Source organism: Schistocerca gregaria, chromosome 1 (assembly GCF_023897955.1).
Source record: "Schistocerca gregaria isolate iqSchGreg1 chromosome 1, iqSchGreg1.2, whole genome shotgun sequence".
In the NCBI taxonomy this organism is placed as follows: Eukaryota; Metazoa; Arthropoda; class Insecta; order Orthoptera; family Acrididae; genus Schistocerca; species Schistocerca gregaria.
The window spans coordinates 694490625-694512341 of record NC_064920.1 but is presented as its reverse complement, the minus strand read 5'-3'; the positions used below and the strand labels follow the sequence as shown (position 1 = coordinate 694512341).

General features: G+C 39.0%; 1 protein-coding gene across 1 annotated transcript in view; it reads left to right on the top strand.

Annotated features, from left to right (window-relative positions):
• The window catches only part of LOC126364928 (protein sel-1 homolog 1-like), an 84953-nt gene that overhangs the window by 45244 nt on the left and 17992 nt on the right, over nucleotides 1–21717 (top strand). The window contains exons 4-6 of the mRNA XM_050008097.1: nucleotides 11312–11466; nucleotides 18024–18149; nucleotides 18381–18609. Of these exons, the coding sequence (XP_049864054.1) occupies nucleotides 11312–11466; nucleotides 18024–18149; nucleotides 18381–18609 (510 nt within the window). The remainder of the gene's footprint in view (nucleotides 1–11311; nucleotides 11467–18023; nucleotides 18150–18380; nucleotides 18610–21717) is intronic.

Below are 21717 nucleotides of genomic sequence, written 5' to 3'. Positions count from 1 at the left end.
GGAGTATATAGAAGGCTTATACAAGGGCGATGTACTTGAGGACAATATTATGGAAATAGAAGAGGATGTAGATGAAGACGAAATGGGAGATACGATACTGCGTGAAGAGTTTGACAGAGCACTGAAAGACCTGAGTCGAAACAAGGCCCCCGGAGTAGACAACATTCCATTAGAACTACTGACGGCCTTGGGAGAGCCAGTCATGACAAAACTCTACCAGCTGGTGAGCAAGATGTATGAGACAGGCGAAATACCCTCAGACTTCAAGAAGAATATAATAATTCCAATCCCAAAGAAAACAGGTGCTGACAGATGTGAAAATTACCGAACTATCAGTTTAATAAGCCACGGCTGCAAAATACTAACGCGAATTCTTTACAGACGAATGGAAAAACTGGTAGATGCAGACCTCGGGGAGGATCAGTTTGGATTCCGTCGAAATGTTGGAACACGTGAGGCAATACTGACCTTACGACTTATCTTAGAAGAAAGATTAAGAAAAGGCAAACCTACGTTTCTAGCATTTGTAGACTTAGAGAAAGCTTTTGACAATGTTGACTGGAATACTCTTTTTCAAATTCTAAAGGTGGCAGGGGTAAAATACAGGGAGCGAAAGGCTATTTATAATTTGTACAGAAACCAGATGGCAGTAATAAGAGTCGAGGGGCATGAAAGGGAAGCAGTGGTTGGGAAAGGAGTGAGACAGGGTTGTAGCCTCTCCCCGATGTTATTCAATCTGTATATTGAGCAAGCAGTAAAGGAAACAAAAGAAAAATTCGGAGTAGGTATTAAAATTCATGGAGACGAAGTAAAAACTTTGAGGTTCGCCGATGACATTGTAATTCTGTCAGAGACGGCAAAGGACTTGGAAGAGCAGTTGAACGGAATGGACAGTGTCTTGAAAGGAGGATATAAGATGAACATTAACAAAAGCAAAACGAGGATAATGGAATGTAGTCAAATTAAATCGGGTGATGCTAAGGGAATTAGATTAGGAAATGAGACACTTAAAGTAGTAAAGGAGTTTTGCTATTTAGGAAGTAAAATAACTGATGATGGTCGAAGTAGAGAGGATATAAAATGTAGACTGGCAATGGCAAGGAAAGCGTTTCTGAAGAAGAGAAATTTGTTAACATCGAATATAGATTTATGTATCAGGAAGTCGTTTCTGAAAGTATTTGTTTGGAGTGTAGCCATGTATGGAAGTGAAACATGGACGATAACTAGTTTGGACAAGAAGAGAATAGAAGCTTTCGAAATGTGGTGCTACAGAAGAATACTGAAGATAAGGTGGATAGATCACGTAACTAATGAGGAGGTATTGAATAGGATTGGGGAGAAGAGAAGTTTGTGGCACAACTTGACTAGAAGAAGGGATCGGTTGGTAGGACATGTTTTGAGGCATCAAGGGATCACAAATTTAGCATTGGAGGGCAGCGTGGAGGGTAAAAATCGTAGAGGGAGACCGAGAGATGAGTACACTAAGCAGATTCAGAAGGATGTAGGTTGCAGTAGGTACTGGGAGATGAAGCAGCTTGCACAGGATAGAGTAGCATGGAGAGCTGCATCAAACCAGTCTCAGGACTGAAGACAACAACAACAACAAAGGCATAAGACGGCTTGGTGCCATCACATTTCAGTTACGCTCCATGACTGGAACTTTACGCAACCACATCTATTTTTTATCCATGAGTTTTTATCCCACTGGTTCTTCTAGGTTGGAGTTGACACTTCACTCAGCATTCCATTATTCAGGAGAACAGTATCCCATAGGATTCTGTGTTAAGTGTGACACTCTTCCTCGTAGTCACCAATGGGCCACTTTTGGGCCTTTGGTTACCCCAAGATTGTTTGTCAGTGATTTTTGCATTTGGCACAGCTCCCACTTGGTAGCATTGCCCCATATTTGTCACCTGAAGACTACATGCGTGCGGAAGCTTGATGCTCTCTGCCTACTGGCCCACACATCTTGGGGTGCAGACTGTGCTGCTCTTCTTCATCTTTACTGTGCTGTGGTTTTGTCCAGGCTAGATTATGGTAGTAACATTTCTGGCTCAGCAGCTCCTTCCTCTCTGCAAATCCTGGACCCATTTCACCACTGTGGGATGCATTTGGCTATTGGTGCCTTTTGCATTAGTCCTGTTGACTGTCTCCTTGCAGAAGTGGAGATTACCCCTTTACAAATACGACAGAGCAATAATCGCTGTCTGCCAATTCCCTGACATCCTGTGTACCCTGTCCTTTTTGAAAACAAGGGATGTCTCCCTCCTGATAACCACCTAAGGGTGCGATTGTTGATTGGAATGCGTCTTGGTTTTCCTCTGTTGGGATCTTCATCTCCTCTTGCTGGAATGTGCTCAGTTTGTTTATTCCCCAACCACGATCCCTGCTCTTGGGTGGTGTCTAGACCACAGATTAGGACCAACCTGTTGCAGGGTCCTCAGGTCCCCTATCATCTTCGGGTGTCTCATACATTCCATCCTTGACGAGGTCCTGATTGCTGCCATCTTCTACACCGATTGTTGTATAACAATAGATAAGGTGGGATATACTTCTACGCCTGCTACTGCCATGGAACACCATTTATTGCTGGGATCATGTAGTGTGTTCATAGCAGAGCTGCTAACCATTAACAGAGCCCTCCATTTTGTAACTCCGGCTTCCATCCACAGTGTTTTAGTATATACTGACTCAGTGAGCAGCCTGCAGGCTATGAACTGATACTACTCTGGCCACCCTTTGGCCTCTGCTTATTGTGACCACCTCTCTGCCCTTGGCCATGGGTCCCAGGTCATGTGGACATCCTGTGGAATGAATTGGCTGACCCATTTGGCTAGAGAAACAGATAATTACCCCCATTCCCTTTCATGATTCCAGCTGCAAATATGCGGGTCTCTGTCAAAAGTGGAATGACATATGGCGCGCTACTGCCCTCAGTATTAAACTCTGCACAATCTGTGGCTTGGCGCTCATCCTCCAGTTCTCTCAGGAGGAGGCCACTGTCTTATGCCATCTATACATTGATCATACTAGGCTTACCCATTGTTTTCTCTTGTTTAATGAGACATCCCCACAATGTGGTTGTGGAGCAAGACTGAGGCATTCCGTATATTGGTGGATTGTTCCCTTCTTTTAGTCCTTCTTACTAAGTATAGTCTTCCAGATTCCTCATCTTTGATATTAGCAGATGATTCATCGATGGGTGAACTGGTCCTTAGTTCCCTCTGTGAAACTGGTTTTTATTTTCAGGTATAAGGTTTTGCTACAGTTCTGGAGCTGGGGAAGGGTGGTTGTGGTTGGGGCCTCTCTTCGTGTTTTTTCAGTCTGGGATCCATGCCCACTCAACTGTTCAAAGAGTGCTCCTTTATCCCTCTGTTTTTCCAACTTTTAGATTTGGTCTACCCTTTTATGCCTTCTACTGGGTGTGTTTTAACTTTCTCAGTTTATAGATTGACTCCTCTGACTAGGTCTGCCCACTTTTAGCGGACCGTCTCTCTTTCGAGAGCAACTTTAGAATCACGGGACTGATGACGTCGCTATTTAGTCCCGTATCTCACCCTCCTCAGTCAGTGAATCAATTTGTTGGACATACACATTCCTACCAACTGAACAGTTCAGTACTTTCATGTCCTGCACTGTACTGTGTGTACATCAGTGCTGTCTGAATAGAGTTTGGTGAGAAATGCGTGCATGCTAAGTGCCACTGATTCACTAAACTAAGTGTTCTGTTCCTGTTTGTCACCATTATTGAAAGAAAAATAGTGATCTTTGCACAGCTGTGAGGCTGATCTAATAATGGAAAGCATAGAGTTGGTGGTTGTTGTCGTTGTTCGCAGTGTGACAGTTAGTTTGATGCAGCTCTCCATAGTTGTATCCTGTGCAGGCCCCTTCATCTCTACAGTTTTTATTCCCCTCTGCCCACTTCAATCTGTTACCAAATTTATGATTTCTTGATGCCTTAGGATGCACCAAATAACCTGATCCCTTTATTTAGACATTTTTTCCATAAGTTTCCTTTTTCCTTCAGTTTAACTTGGTATAACTTCATTTGTTAACTGATCTACCCATCTAATGTTCAGCATTCTTCTGTAGCACCACATTTAAAAAGTTGGTGTTCTCTTCTTGTCCAAACACTTTATTGTTAACTTTTCACTTGTACACTACTGAAAATTAAATTTATATTCAGTGTTAATAAACTTCCCATTTTGAGAAAAGCTTTCCTTGCTATTGCCAGCCTGCATTCTATGTATTCTTTACTTCAACAATTGTTAATTATTTTGAAGTAAAAATATGAGAACTCATCTGCTGCTCTTACACTGTCCTTTTGTTATCTTATTTCCTGGGCAACACATGACTTGATTTTACTATACTCCATTTTTTTTCTTAATTATTATCTTAGAACAGCCTTCTCAAACATTATCGATTGTGCTCAACTGATTGTCCAAGTCTTTGCCATCTCCAACAGCATTGCAGTGATACTGGCAAAATGCGAAGCTTTTATTAAACACTCTTTCCAAATTTTGTGTTGATTAGATTTACCACTTGTGCAGTGTGCTGGTTGAACTACATAGGAGGTAGTCTACAACCTTGTTTCACACTCTCCTCAGCTTCTGCTTCCCTTTTCTTTTCTTTTCCACTTATAACTCCAGCCTGTTGACAAGTCATAAATGACTTGTTGCAAGGATGAAATGCAGGATGAGTGAAAAAGCAGAGTAGATGTTGTGGAACAAAACTGCTTAATATCATGTGCATCAGTAGTGGTTACAGCATGGTTCTTGTTGTACAAGAGGTGCAACTTCTTTGATATGCTATTTACTGTTGTAGATGATGGTGGAATTATAGTGAATAATTGTCATCGATGGCTCAGTCTTGTCTAGGCTACATTCTTGCTGATGAAAATTTTGATTTATGATGAAGAGTTGCCTATTGCAGTGAATATATTTTTAACTGAAGTTACTCTCTGGTCAATAAGAGGCATTTTTGATACATCCCCTTAATTTTATGTAGCAGTGCTTTTATTCTGATGATCCAAGTGAATTGTCATGTGATATACTTCATAGGACATAAAGAATTTGGGACAGATGTTGAGTTGTGTCTGCTAAAATCTTCTCACTCAATGGAGTGAAACTGGAATGAAAAAAGTATGACACAAACATTCCTCTCCACAATATTCCAGATGTCCTGCAAGGGACTGACTTTGGGATCCACTGAAGTCGTTTGTTGATCAGTCCTTCCTTCCTTATCTGGTCCAGTAAGTCTCCCTTGACCTGGGGTTCTGGGTGACTTTTCCAAACTCTACCCCTTTTCCTGAACCTCATCAGTCCTTTCCTTTCACCCCTCTTTCTTCCCCTTCAACACTTTTGCCAGAAGAAAGAACCAGTGGCTCTGAAAGCTAGCAAACTGTAATACCTTTTATTTGTGTGTTCTCCTGCTATCACTTGGTGAGTAGATTTTTTATCTGTCCAGTTACTTACATTAACAACTTTTTAACATCTTTTCTATTTTCTTGTGAGACTTATTTGGTAGCTTCATAAATAATGTTTCACTGAACTAACCGAATGCTTATTTGCTGGAGGAGAACAGAATATCTTTCTGTAATAAGAACACTGTGTAAACAGCCGTGGAATAGTTTTGAACTTTTAGGAAATTTAGCTTTTTGTATAATAAATTTCTGATGACATATTGTCTGTAGGAAACAAATGACAACATTCTGTGTCATGTAGTTAGTAATATTTCATAATTTAAATGTAACTTTCAGAATCAGGTGTAAATAATCCTGTTTGTTTTCTGGCAGAACTATTTGTCCATAGACAGCTACAAAGGACGAAATATGTATAGGCTGTAATCTTATCCTCCTACACATCACCATTAAAGTTCTCATTCTTTGCACAAATTTTGAAAACTTGAGGAGGAGTAATATTAAAAAAGAACTTTTTCTTATATTCATTATCTCGTCGTTGTTGTTGTTGTTGTTGTTGTTGTTGTCGATGGCTCAAAGCCTTGTCTATGGTACATTCTTGCTGCTGAAAATTTTGATTTATGATGAAGAGTTGCCTGCTGCAATGAATATTTTTTAAAATTTTATCCCATTCTTTTAAATCACACCGACTTTAAAATTTTCACTTCTATCTCACCAAAAATTACATTGTTATTGACAAGTTTAGCAAAATACATGTTTCCATCAGAGGCATGCCCACCACTCCTTACATTCTGTGGTACTCACAATTTCCAAAGAGTTTACAAAGCAAAAGAGTTTACAAACTTTTGTCGACAGGAGAAGAATCTTTACCAAATTATATGATTATTTCATAAATAAATCCAGAAACAAATGTAATATTTAGCATTTGATTGTGCAATTAATAATATGAATTTTAAGTATGCCAGAAATTTTGTCATTTCAATTATTCTTAAAAGAAGAGTAATTTTAACTGTTGGTATGTATAGATTGTAACACATTAATTTCTTTTTTATTCATTTTAGCCCGAAATAATCACATACAAAATCATATGAATTCTTTTAGTGAAACAGCTGAGATAATTTTAACCTATGCAAGAATCGATAGTATACATGGTTTTGGTTATCTTATAAAAAAAAGCTAATGCTAGAGGAGTATGATTCATTACAATATCCCCCTCACAAAATTTGGAAACCAGATGTTTACAATATTTTGCGACACACTATAAGGTTTGCCGAATGGTGTACAACATGTTGCCCAGGATAGCAGGTAGATGTATAGAAGTAACTGATACATAATATATTACAGACAAAAAAGAAAAATATCTACTATAAAATCATAATCCGTACACACATCAGGATATGGCATTCAGATTTTCAGATCTATGCAACATACTGTCACAAGACAAAAAATACAAGATCAAAACTACAACATTACACCACTAAATTATAGAAATAATTACAAAGTAAATTACTAGAATTTATAAACTTTAACTTAAGATCTATACACTCAAACCTTCAAAATCTTCAAAAGAGAAGGGAGAAAATTTCAGAGCTTAAGTGTACGACATGTGAGCAGACTCAAAAAAAACTCACGACAACGGGTACAGACCAGGAGAATATACTCGATCATGGGTAGGAATCAATCAGCCATATAAACCATAGTATTTACAGTTGTGTTGACTCGTGAAAGAACAAAATAATGGAAAAATATTTGGGCCTGAGTTTACAATGTGGGGACCGACCCATGAATCCAAACCACTTCGGGTACAACCCAGCAAAAAGTTTTGACACAACAAAATGAATAAATTTCATAATCATATCAATGAGTTCAATTATATGCAACGAGTAATTGTGAGAAGCATCTAGCTTCAGTCAATGGTTGTAAGTTTTCCTTGGACACACACACACACACACACACACACACACACACACACACACACACACACACACACACACTGGCTAGGAGTACCCAAAACAGAGCTAAGCATTAGTCTGCCCACAATTCAAGATCCAATCAGATACAACACTGCAATATCCAGGATAAATTCAGGTAAAAATAGTCATAAATTAGCTTTGAATAATGACAGAATCCAGTAGCTGGACAACCAAAATCAGAGTATGAAAGCAGACATGTATACATCTTATTGTATTGTCCATAGTAATAAATGTTTTCCACACTAACGTAAGTACACAAAGACCCAGAAATTTCGTTTACCATTGATACAAAAAAAAAAAAAACTGATTTATAGTTACATAATGATTGTAGAGTCAATCCCCCCCCCCAATGAAAAAACATGCATTTATGCTGAATAACACTGTCTTTAGCAGTCTTGGTTAACAATTCACAAATATCAGACACAAAATACATTCCAGTTGACAGATGCTAGAGTATGTTACCCAGCATCCACGATCTCTTGCAAGATGATTAGTCCAGTTGGGTACAGTCATACAGCAGTGTGGGATGTGGATCTACTCACATATATGCAGCTTCCTCCTTAGAGTTATCATCACACAATCAAAGGGATAGGTAACTTCCTGTCTAGCATTCACATAAAATCCTGAATCATTGTTTTGGGTACTAAATATGCTGTTCAGTACCTCCTTCACATCACATGAGATATGCTCTCCATCTTCATTTTACATCGTCAGTTATATGGGATTTTTGTCGGATGTGATTAAAAAATGTTCACTTATGAAACATTACTAATCAGTGTTAAATGCAATAAAAAATGCACTAATAAGGTAATGCACACAGATATGCTCAGATAGTATTCCTAATATTTGAGTAAAACTTATGAATATTGTCCCATTTTAAAACTGTAAAAAGCTCTACTCGTTTACTCTCATGGGATCTATATATTAAATTCTAAAGCACAAATCTATTGCAGAACTTAATTATGTAGTGTATCGTAGATCTTAACACAGTCAATAGATAAGACAAAACTTTAAAAATCACAACATCTTACATACTAAATTCCAGACAAACAAAGAACAGTTATATAGTCTTATGAATCTACATATAGATTTAAACTGTCAGTAGATAAATTAGAACTCTAGAAATCACATCATTTTACATACTAAATTCATGACAATGGAAAAAAATGACAAACAAATACTTATGGATCATGTCTATAAGCTTTCAGTTCAGCAATGTTGCATAATCCAAACAATTCTTAGATTTTGGATACACAAGTCTGTATGCATTAGGATGTGGATTTTCAAGAACTTCGAATGGTCCAATATAAATATTAAAAATTTCTTTATCTCAGATGTCAACATTTTAGATTTCTCTTTGGCTTCCACCAACACAAGATCTCTTACTTCAAACTTAGAAAATCAACCTTGACTGTCATGTACCTGCTTTCTCCTATCTCCCTGTTTTCTCATCAACTTCTTAAGTGAATAGATAAGACAGAACTTTAAAACTACATGATCTTAAATATTACATTCAAGGCAAATAAAAAATTACACAGTCTTAAAAATCCACACACATAGCAGATATTTTCTTCTAAACTAGGTATCATTAGGCATCCATGTTCAAAGGTATTGCCTTCTATACTAAATGTTAAATGCACCTGAGATTTTATAAGTTTATTTTGCTTACTTGTAGCTCCTCTTATCTTTACATCTACAATGGGCATTTCCACAAAATTCTTACTATACTGGATTTGTCTCTGAATTGTTCAGATATACCACAAATTAGGCCACCTGTATCAGTCGAAACAGTTCCCTTCCCACTGATCAATCTTAACCTTAATGTAAGGACACTGAAAATCAGGATTACCATCTTTGCTATTAGACACTTCATGTAAAAGATCACTTTCAATTTCATCAAAAGCTACATCTACACTGCTTGTGGAGGGGTTTATCAACTTCACTGGTATCATTGCATTACTTTGGTTACACATGTTGGCAGGTAAAGATTGAACACACTAAAAGGGTTCCATAGCACAATTAACATCACTTATTACAGAAGGAGCACACAATACCTTACTGTCAAAATTACACTTCCTACTTAGACCTTCTTTCACTTCATTCCACCAATTTGGATATAAAATTTTGACTAACCACAGTTAACTTATTCCAAAACGAACATTTATCTATGTTATCATCAATTTTATCCCAAACAAATTTCAAAAACTTTTCACCTTTATTCTCTAAGCTTACAGATCATTCACCATTACTGTTTGGGTCATCACACTGCATGACATTAATGAAAAACTACTTTGACTGGACTGGTATTCCATGACTCTCATTTAAGTCACCACAAAAGTCACTTACCTTACCTGTATTTACAAATAACTCGGAACTTCATTATTCTTAAACTCCACAAAAGACCTGGTATCATCATCATCATCATCATCATCATCATATTCTTCCAAAATTATTTCATCAATAACATAATTAACAATGCAAGTCTCATAACCATCAGTCACACTCCTCATCTACCAACCTCAGTCATTTTACAGCTCTCATTCACATCTACATCAAAAATACCACATAATACAGATCCAGTACATGTACGAGGTTAAATCCAAAATTTTTGGAACTGGTGCTGCCATCTGGAAAGTAGGAGTAGTAGATCTTTGCACCATTAGCGAGAGCTGCATATCTGATGAGTCAGTGTGCGGAGTGGTATTCAGCTGGGAGGATGTGTTGCATGTCCACTGTGATCTTCCTAGTACTCTGTGTTTGATGTGTGACAATTTTACGATGGATCCACGAATAGAACAGCACATGTGTATCAAATTCTGTCAAATCCCAGGAAATGTGCTACGGAAACCCTTGCAATGATTCAGCAAGTGTTTTGGGGACAGAGCATGAACTGTACCCATGTGTTTGAGTGACATGCTCAGTTCCGGGCCACCCGTACAGACGTCGAAGATGATGCTCACACTGGAAGGCCTGTTAACAACACAACGTCAGACATTGTTGGCAAATTTCAACAGTAGGTTCATGTGGATCGACGTCAAACCATTCAATACTTTGCGGATGAAGTGGGTATTGGTCACTTACATCAATGTTAGATCATTCATCCTCACTGTCACTCTTTATTAGTATTTCCATTTCCATGATCTCTCTTTCAGTAAAATAGTAGATGCAAAAAACAGTGATGCCTGTTGTGAAGAACAGCGAGTCGTGAAATGAAGTAAAGTGCAGCTGTGATATGTTGCAGAAAATCTGCTTTATGCTTAAAACTCATCAACAGCACACACACACCTGAGTGGTGACGTGACCGAACTCATCATTTGCAGCCACGGTTGTCAAGGAGCCCTGAGTTAAATCATCAATAGCGATCAGTGAAAACCCAGAGGCCACACTCAAACTAGATAATAGCACTCTGGGGAGCAGAGGAACATGACGACTTACCTTTTCAGCAACAGTCAAAGGGTTCAGAACATTTTTTACAAAGAAGTATTGTAAAAATGTACAAAGTAATACATATATTTTATAATACATATGTTTTTACCATCATTGGAAATGTTCACTGATTGCTCATGTTGCCCCCCTCCTCCCTTTTCTCCCTACAGTAATAGACCATTTGCAGTAAGACCTTGTTTCATATTAACAATTATTTCAGTGCTTTTGTTAAAATGAGCTTGTAGTTTGTCAGTACATTTTAAGAAGCTGGTGTCCCACAGCATATAAGTATTTGAAAAAGTAATGATTAACTGCCAAGAGTAGGTGATAAATATCTGTATTATACAACTAGTTTTGGACTATAGGATATCAGTAGTGTCTTTCTTTTCCTGTACAGTTATTTATTTTCAGTTGACTTACTTCATACTCTTTTGCTGTGAAATAATCTACTCAATGTAATTTTGTTAATTGTTTCTCTGTTCTATTCTTTCAGTTTCTGAGGAAGTGTCTCTGTCAGGTGGACAGGCAATACACCGAATCAGACTTTTGGAAGAGGTGGAAAATCCTGGATACAATTCAGGAATTCTTGATAATGATCTCATAGAGTATTACCAGATGTTAGCTGAGAAAGGTGATGTTCAAGCTCAGGTAATTAACTCAGCTTTAAAATTTACTCAGGTAACTGAACTGGAGCTCTTCTTCCCTGTTTCACCACATTATGCTAGCATGGAAGCTTAATTTCATAGAATAATATCAGGATTCTGATGAATATACTTACTGTAGATCATAATTGATAGAAACTTTGTGCTCATGGACTTAAATATTTATATGTACTGAATTGTTAAACAGATGGCTTTATGAGTATAAAACCTTGTGTGGAAGAATCATATATAATGAGCAAAATATAAGACTGATCGTATTATTTGGCTCTATTCATTGCAAGTTTGCCTTACATACAGTGGTAAAAAGTCCATAAACTTGATGCAGAAAACCGTCTAAATATCTGAATGGTCTGCATCTTGTGGTTGTGTTATGCATACTACTTTTTGTGTGCTGATGAAAATAAGCTAAATTTACTGTGTGAATTACAGTAAATGGCTAATGGGATGTTTCTGTAATTTGGAACCAATGCAGTGTAAGCCATTCATGATACTGTACCAAATTTAGAACAGTACCAAATTTATAACAATGATTTTGCAGGCATTACAGAATGAGTGCTTTATCATAATGTTCAGAGAGGGAAAGAGTATGAAATTCTAGCATCTGCATACTGTATGCACAATGTAACTTGGTACCTTGACACTTAGTGCAAAAAGGAGTGGGGGTTGGCTAGGAAGTGATGTAATTGCTTACAGTGTGCATTGCTTGTGTCCCAGATATATCACACTCACTGGGAATACAATATAAAATAAATTTGCACTTGTGTTTCCACGGAAAGAGAGACAATCGCTTAAATGATTTTATAATGTTGAAACTGAAATTTTGTTGGTACAAATGACAAAGTACTACTCTACAATTCTACTGGGAAAAGTGTTGATTGGTAACTAGATTGCCACTGACTAGAAGCAGGTATGTACCAGCTGACTTCTACTGATGCCTCCACTCCCAGTATAAGAGCCGTGCAGGTGCATGTCCCATCAGTGTGTTTTGCAAGCTGCTATGGTGTGAGAGAGCGAGCATACTTTGGTAAAAGTTGCCAAAGATTATCGATGCTGTCTTGTCTCATTACAAACAAGTGAGCACTTGTCCATGGCCACATGGTTTCACTGCAGATTAACAGCATGTGAATGTGCAATGTGCTTTGCTTACCACCAGAGTTGGGCAAAATTTACTCTACAGACTAATAATGAATACAGATAAAAATTATTGTTCATTATTCATGAATAACAAAAATATTTATTCGAAACATTATTCACTTAAATGAATAAAAACATTTGTCTCTCATCTGTGAATAAAAAGAATAATAAAACTCCTTCTTTTAATGACAAGCTTACTCAGAATTATTCCTAAAAAGAATGATAGATTAATCTGAAATCAAATGACATATATTTATTGCTCTGATTCTTTGTCATTTATTGTAAAAATGTACCTTTTGTTGCTTTTGAATTTGTTTTCAGAAAAGTCATCCCCCCCCCCTCCACCCACCCAAACATTTCGTCAGAAAGCTTGATTTTGAAGGTTTACCATGGTGAAAGTAAAGGAAACACATTGTGCACATGGAAAGAGGTTACCTCTGTGTGTTATCTTTTGAAGTTGTCTTTATTTCATGATCGCAATATAAGACTTCCAACTCTCAATCTTTTTCAGCAAAAATTGAGACTTCATCATTCCTCCATAACTTTTGGCAAATAATTAATTGTAATTCCACTTTAGCTTCACTTCACACATTCAGATTAAAATTTCCTTTTATCCATAAAACATCATTTGAAATTTGTGACTCAATTTCTTTGACATTTCTGTGGCTATTGCAGTTATTTAATTTATTGTAAGCCTCCCTTGATTATGAACAGCAATGAAGGTGAACTATTTGTTTTTAAGCTGTTGATAAGATATTGCTGCAATGACTGCGATTGGTGTAGAAAGGAAAAAGTCTTCCAATCGTTTCTTGACAATTTCTCGATAAAGTGTCCAGTGTGCTGCAATATTATGAACTCTTGTGTACTCAGACCCAGTCTCTCTTCCAGAATTTATGAATCTCGAAACACTATGTAACTGCATAGATCCATGTCAGACTGAAACACCATCCCATCTTCTAATGACAAGATTACTCAGAAATAATCTTAAAACCATTTTGGATGACTTTGGACATCCAGCAGAGTTCAACATATGTGTTAGGAGTCTTCTAGATTTAAAGTCTGTTGACTTTAGGAATTGGAGTCCTTACTTTGTTCACTCATCTTTTTGCAGTGCAAACATGAATGAATTGTGTAATGAGACACCAATATCCAATAATGTTAGCAGTGTTGATATTACTGGTGGAAGGTATTGCAGATTGAGAGTTTCAGTTGGATGCCTTCTTAGCTTTGGCTACTTAGAGAACTTCCACATGTTAGCAGGGGGAGGGTGTATGTACTGCCAAGTGCAGAGTCAGTGAAGTGACCTGTGTCTGTAGTGTAACTGCTAAGACCGTCTGCCTGCAAAGTGGTCTAGCTTTGTAGTTTGGAACTTAACCCACTGAACCACCATGGCACATTTCTGTACAAACTATTAAGTTATTTATCAAATAAAACCTGTATTGAGCCAGAATTCTGTAGGAGAACCAAGCAAAGAAAATACAGTGGCATTCTGTGTTGTTCATTATTTAGGTTACAAATAATTCATTCGTAGATGAATTTGTTTGAATTATGTACGTATTTGAATAATTATTGCAGATACAAATTTATTTGAATATTGCCCATCTCTGCTTACCATTACAGGTTGTGTTTGCTTCCTCTTGTGGTATTGCAGTTAATATTACCGACTATAATAAGTCATTTTAGTCAGTTTGGTTGATTTACAGTGTAGCTGTATTGAAGTTTTTTTTGTTAATTATAAACAAATGTAATAATTATAATGAGTTGTCACACTCCTAAACATAAATCTTTTTCGTTTGTTCTGTTTTAAATGTCTCAATGCTAGTGCAATTTTAGCAACAGATTGAATGTGAGCATCATTTCATCAGCTGTTCTTTCAAACAAATTTACAGTTCCCAAAATGAGATTTTCACTCTGCAGCGGAGTGTGCGCTGATATGAAACTTCCTGGCAGATTAAAACTGTGTGCCCGACCGAGACTCGAACTCGGGACCTTTGCCTATCGCAGGCAAGTGCTCTACCAACTGAGCTACCGAAGCACGACTCACGCCCGGTACTCACAGCTTTACTTCTGCCAGTATCCGCCTCCTACCTTCCAAACTTTACAGAAGCTCTCCTGCGAACCTTGCAGAACTAGCACTCCTGAAAGAAAGGATATAGCGGAGACATGGCTTAGCCACAGCCTGGGGGATGTAACCAGAATGAGATTTTCACTCTGCAGCGGAGTGTGCGCTGATATGAAACTTCCTGGCAGATTAAAACTATGTGCCCGACCGAGACTCGAACTCGGGACCCGAGTTCGAGTCTCGGTCGGGCACACAGTTTTAATCTGCCAGGAAGTTTCAAATTTACAGTTCCACAGCTGAATAAGTGCAACGTTTCATATTCGGTTCTCACTTTAATTTTTGTTTCACTTGAACATAATTGGCCAGTATGGCAATACTTGGTGGGTTTCAGGTATCAGCATACACTTTCTCTGTAGAAAACTTGGACAGTCAACAGCTAAACAGAAATTCTACAGGGTGTACAACTTTGCTTTCACTGTTTTTCCCCAAATTTGGGGCTTTAATGAAACAAATTGGTTACACATGTATCATTCAAAGTATTTTCCATCACTGGCCACTACTTTCTCCCATCTTTTGGGCAGTGTACAAATCCCATGCTGAAAAAAATTGTTCATATTTTAAAGCGATCCACGATTCGATCCAATTTGTGACTTCATGAGATCAGAAGTGTTGGTCAGCCAGGCCATGCGCCATTTATCTAAACAGGTGATAGTCAGAGGAAGCAATGTCTGGAGAATACAGCGGGTGGCGTAGGACTCCCTATTTTAATGTTTACAAGTACATTTTGACCTCTTTTCAACGTAGGGTCGAATGTTGTCATGCTGCAAAATCACTTTATCCTGCCTCTCGCTGTATCACGGGCATTTGTCTTTTAATGCTCAAATGCATTAATTGTGTTCAGTAATGAGCACTTGTGATTATTTCACTTGGTTTTAACACCTCATAGTACACAACACAGAGCTGGTCCCTTCAAATCTTGGTGCCGTGAATATTCTGCTTGGCTGTCGATGTGGAAGCATGGCTGGGATATCCCCATGATTTTTTGTGTTTAGGGTTATCGTAATGAACCCATTTTTTGACCCCAGTCACAATGCGAAGCAGAAATCCCTTCAGTTTTTGCCTCTGAAGCAACTGTTCACAAACAAACAAATGCTGTTCAACGTCTCTTGGTTTCATCTCACACGGGACCCAAGTTCCACTTTCTGAATAGTGCTCATAGCCTTGAGACATTTTGAAATGGCTTGCTTTGTTACTCCCATTAATCGTGCCATTTCTTCTTGGGTTTGATGCGAGTCTTCATTCAGCAATGTCTCCAATTCTGCATCTTTAGAAACATTCTCTCTTCCACCACTATGCCGGCTAAGATGTTAAAATAATCAATCTTGAAATGTTGAAACCACTTGCAAGATGTTCTTTCACTAATAGCGTCCTTACCATACATACTTGAGAGCATTCAATGAGACTCAGCTGGTGCATTCTTGACATTGAAACAAAACAGTAACACCTCCTTCAAATCATGAGAATTAGGCTCATAAACTGTTATTTCAGTCAAGAACAACTTTATGATGCAGACACAAATTGACTAATGTTTGAATGAGGTTATGTTGACAGAGGTCCAAGCTAACTGCCTGACGTCTGCGATCTGTTTCTTTCGACCGGTACTTCCCGTTGACGCCACCTATCAGCAAACGGTGGGAGTAAAGTTGTACACCTTGTAATTCTAAATGTATTCCAGTTCTTGTGGGACCTGTTAGTGACGTGTGGTGGTGAAGTTGTACAGAGTTCGTTTTTATTATTATTATTATTATTATATCAATGTGGCAACACCATTTGCCAATGGGCTTGTACTCAATGGGTGTGCATGTGTGTGACATTGAGCGAGGAAATTACTGGGCACATGTTCATGCTGTACAAGCATTTTTGGAACATGGATATTGTGCTTTACCTAGCATCTTCTGCAAAAAGTGGGGTATGCTGTATCATTATATGTAAATTGAAGGTGGAGAGAGGAAGCTGCATTGGGACATTATTTGTGGTGGTTACTGCACCTGTCTAGTAATCAGAACATCCTGGATCCAAATCCCGGTCCGGTACAAATTTTCATTAGTCGCCGCCAATGCCGCATAATGTCTCAGTCTAGCCGACAACAGTGATCCTTTTCCTTTCCTTTCCTTTTCTTTTCCTTTCCTTTCCTTTCCTCCACTCTCCACCTTCAATTTACATATAATATATAACAGCTGTGGATTCCGTGTGGTGTCTTTTGGACATGTCCAAAAGAACAGACACCACACGTTCATGTGTACTATATCTTCTGTAATCTATTTAATGCTTTCTGTTCAGTACATTATTGTACATTTTTCTTTATATTGTAAAGTTAATATTTACTTTGGGTTGCTCAGTAATTAATTTGTTTCTTCATGTTATAGGATTCCATCCAAAAGTATGTCTTATGTGTGACATTTAAAACACTGTCATATAGTACAAGAAGTCTTAGTGAAGAGTAATAATCCAGTATTTCAGAGTTTGATCTCCTGTCAGTTATGGAATTTCTCTGGCATTAAATGTGAAAGTTACCTCTAACAAAATTTTGTATGTGAAAAATGCAGTGTTTCAACAGTGATCGATTTCACATTCCTACTTGCTAGCCCATTATTAAAATTTGTTAAACAAAGCAAATTCTTATGCTGTATGGTTACTATTACCTATCTTGTTTCCATATAAATTTTATAATTCAGTTATTATAAGGTCTCATTGTGATAAGAATTATTCTGTGTCATAGTGTCTTGAGTGATTGAACAGAAGCCCAATAGATTAAAAAGTTGATAAATTTGATTAGATCTGTATCTCTCTTACTTGGAGGAAGGCTCTATTAAGGTATAACTGACCTTCAGATTGACCGACCCCCTCCTTTTTTGCTCTTTATTTCTGATTGCTCTCTACATTCAGACATCTATTCATTTTACATAGTAATGCATCTATCTTGTTTTATGTCAATGATTATGATAATCACTTGCTATTTTACTTACATATATTGTTGTAAAGCGTGAGCTCTATCGCCTCTGCAACGTCGCATTTCATTTGCAGAATTTCCTGTTGAAATTTGTGTTTTGTGTTTTCCACTCACAAATATTTATCAATTCCACTTTGTTTGTGTTAAACTTTTCCAATTCCTTTCACTCATTCAACTCTCACTTTTATATTATTGTTTTTGTATCATTTTCATTTGTAGTAAATCATTTAAGAATTACTTTTTTCCCCCCTTTCCATGAACAGAGTTTTAACTCGTTTACGTTCTTGTGTTTGGTATGCTCAACATACATCAACTTTAAAACAATGCAATTTCACAGGTGGGACTTGGACAGTTGCACTACCAAGGAGGTCGTGGAGTACAACAGGATCATCAGAAGGCTCTACAATACTTCACACAAGCAGCAGAAGCTGGAAACCCTGTTGCAATGGCCTTTCTGGGCAAGGTGAGCTGTGGAAAGGTCAACACAGTGCTGTGTCTGAGTTCTTTGGAGTGCTGCTTGTATGAAGATAGTGGACAGTAACAGTGTAATTCCAGTACTCATTATTTTTATGTGATATATATTGAGTATATTTTCAAAATCTGTGCACTCTTTTATTCACACTCATTAGTGGAACTAAGTATTCAAACTAGAGAATGTGAACCTCATTTGTCTGTTACTGATTCTTCTTTACAGATCTACTTCGAGGGCAGTGACATAGTGAAGCAGGATAATGAAACCGCATTAAAGTACTTCAAGAAAGCTGCTGAACTAAACAACCCTGTTGGTTTAAGTGGTCTGGGACTGATGTACCTACATGGAAAGGGAGTGGAAAAGGATTTGGCTAAAGCTTTCAAGTATTTTTCTCAGGCAGCTGACCAGGGATGGGTTGATGGACAGCTGCAACTTGGAAATATGTACTTCCGTAAGAAGAAAAATGTATTTACTTTCTAATAGTCTTAAACACACTAAAGCATTTGTCCACGCTCATATTAGAAGTGAGAAAACCAATCAGATATCAAAATGGCTTTATAAATTAACACACACAACTTTGTCTTTGTTTCTTAAACAGTAGAACATTGGCAGAAACCTGTGTATAAACTTGACATTGTATTACTGTTTCTGTGGGGTGCATTTCAGAGGCTGAGGTTCATTCAGTTAGCTCACTACTGAAGTCCAAAAGTAATTAGTCACATGCAAAATGTGAATTAGGTTTTATCAAAGCAAAAGTATGGATGGTGTCTGTGAAATGTGGAGGATATATACAGGGTGTTTATAAATGAATAATTAGGGTTTTAATGCTTTATAATATTTATTACATTAAACTTAGTTATAAATGATATGACAAATGAAAGAGCAACTTGCAGTTTTATCAAGAACCTTATAAACGTTCAATGTGAGCACCATTTGTCACATTGCACACATCTAGTCTATGTCAGAGTTCTTCCCAAATGTTGGTAAGTTTGTCTTCAGTGATTGTAGCAACAGCTGCTTCAGTCCGGTTTCTTAATTCAGGCAGATCTGCTGGTAGCGGAGGCACGTACACACAATCCTTGATGAAGCCCCAAAGGAAAAAATTGTGTGGCGCTAGGTCGGGTGAATGTGGGGGCCATGCGAAGCAAGCCCTAGATCGGCTGCAAGGGGCCCAATCCCCCCTTGCTTGGCCTCCACGTTCACCCGACCTAACACGATGTGATTTTTTTTCCGTTGGGGCTTCATCAAGGATCATGTGTATGTGCCTCCACTACCAGCAGACCTCCCCGAATCAAGAAACCGGATTGAAGCAGCTGTTGGTACAATCACACTACATATATAAACAAAGATGATGTAACTTACCAAACAAAAGCTTTGATATGTTGATAGACACACAAACACACACACAAAATTTGAGCTTTCGCAACCTAAGGTTGCTTCGTCAGGAAAGAGGGAAGGAGAGGGAAAGACGAAAGGATGTGGATTTTAAGGGAGAGGGTAAGGAGTCATTCCAATCCCGCGAGCGGAAAGACTTGCCTTAGGGGGGGAAAAAGGACAGGTATACACTCGCACGCGCATGTGACCCCCCCCCCCCCCCCCCCCCCCACACACACACACACACACACACACACACACACACACACACACACACACACACACACAAGCAGACATATTTAAAGGCAAAGAGTTTCGGCAGAGATGTCAGTCAAGGCAGAAGTGCAGAGGCAAAGATGTTGAATGACAGGTGAGGTATGAGTGGTGGCAACTTGAAATTAGCGGAGGTTGAGGCCTGGTGGATAACGGGAAGAGAGGATATATTGAAGGGCAAGTTCCCATCTCCGGAGTTTTGATAGGTTGGTGTTAGTGTGAAGTATCCAGATAACCCGGACGTTGTAACACTGTGCCAAGATGTGCTGGCCGTGCACCAAGGCATGTTTAGCTACAGGGTGATCCTCATTACCAACAAACACTGTCTGCCTGTGTCCATTCATCCAAATGGACAGATCCAAATGGACAGTTTGTTGCTGGTCATTCCCAAATAGAATGCGTCACAGTGTAGGCGGGTCAGTTGGTAAATCACGTGAGTGCTTTCACATGTGGCTCTGCCTTTGATTGTGTATACCTTCCAGGTTACAGGACTGGAGTAGGTGGTGGTGGGAGGGTGCATGGGACAGGTTTTACACCGGGGGCAGTTACAAGGGTAGGAGCCAGAGGGTAGGGAAGGTGGTTGGGGATTTCATAGAGATGAACAAAGAGGTTATGAAGGTTAGGTGGATGGCAGAAAGACACTCTTGGTGGAGTGTGGAGGATTTCATGAAGGATGGATCTCATTCCAGGGCAGGATTTGAGGAAGTCATATCCTTGCTCGAGGGCCACATTCAGAGTCTGATCCATTCCTGGGAAGTATCCTGCCACAAGTGGGGCACTTTTGGGGTACTTCTGTGAGAGGTTCTGGGTTTGAGGGGATGAGGAAGTGGCTCTGGTTATTTGCTTCTGTACCAGGTCGGGAGGTAGTTGCAGGATGCGAAAGGTGTTTTCAGGTTGCTGGTGTAATGGTTCAGGGAGTCAGGACTGGAGCAGATTCGTTTGCCACGAAGGCCTAGGCTGTAGGGAAGGGACCGTTCGATATGGAATGGGTGGCAGCTGTCATAATGGAGGTAGTGTTGCTTGTTTGTGGGTTTGATGTGGACGGATGTGTGAAGCTGGCCATTAGACAGATGGAGGTCAACGTTAAGGAAAGTGGCATGGGATTTGGAGTAGGACCAGGTGAATCTGATGGAACCAAAGGAGTTGAGGTTAGAGAGGAAATTCTGGAGTTCTTCTTCACTGTGAGTCCAGATCATGAAGATGTCATCAATAAATCTGTACCAAACTTTGGGTTGACAGGTCTGGATAACCAAGAAGGCTTCCTCTAAGCGACCCATAAATAGGTTGGCATACGAGGGGGCCATCCTGGTACCCATGGCTGTTCCCTTTAATTGTTGGTATGACTGGCCTTCAAAAGTGAAGAAGTTTCGAGTCAGGATGAAGCTGGCTAAGGTAATGAGGAAAGAGGTTTTAGGTAGGGTGGCAGGTGATCGGCGTGAAGGGAAGTGCTCCATCGCAGCAAGACCCTGGACGTGCGGGATATTTGTGTGTAGGGAAGTGGCATCAATGGTTACAAGCATGGTTTCCGGGGGTAACAGACTGGGTAAGGATTCCACGTGTTCGAGAAAGTGGTTGGTGTCTTTGATGAAGGATGGGAGACTGCATGTAATGGGTTGAAGGTGTTGATCTACGTAGGCAGAGATACGTTCTGTGGGGGCTTGGTAACCAGCTACAATGGGGCGGCCAGGATGTTTGGGTTTGTGAATTTTAGGAAGTAGGTAGAAGGTAGGGGTGCTTGGTGTCGGTGTGGTTAGGAGGTTGATGGAGTCAGGTGAAAGGTTTTGTAGGGGGCCTAAGGTTCTAAGGATTCCTTGAAGCTCCGCCTGGACGTCAGGAATGGGATTACCTTGGCAAACTTTGTATGTACTGTTGTCTGGAAGCTGACGCAGTCCCTCAGCCGCATACTCTCGAC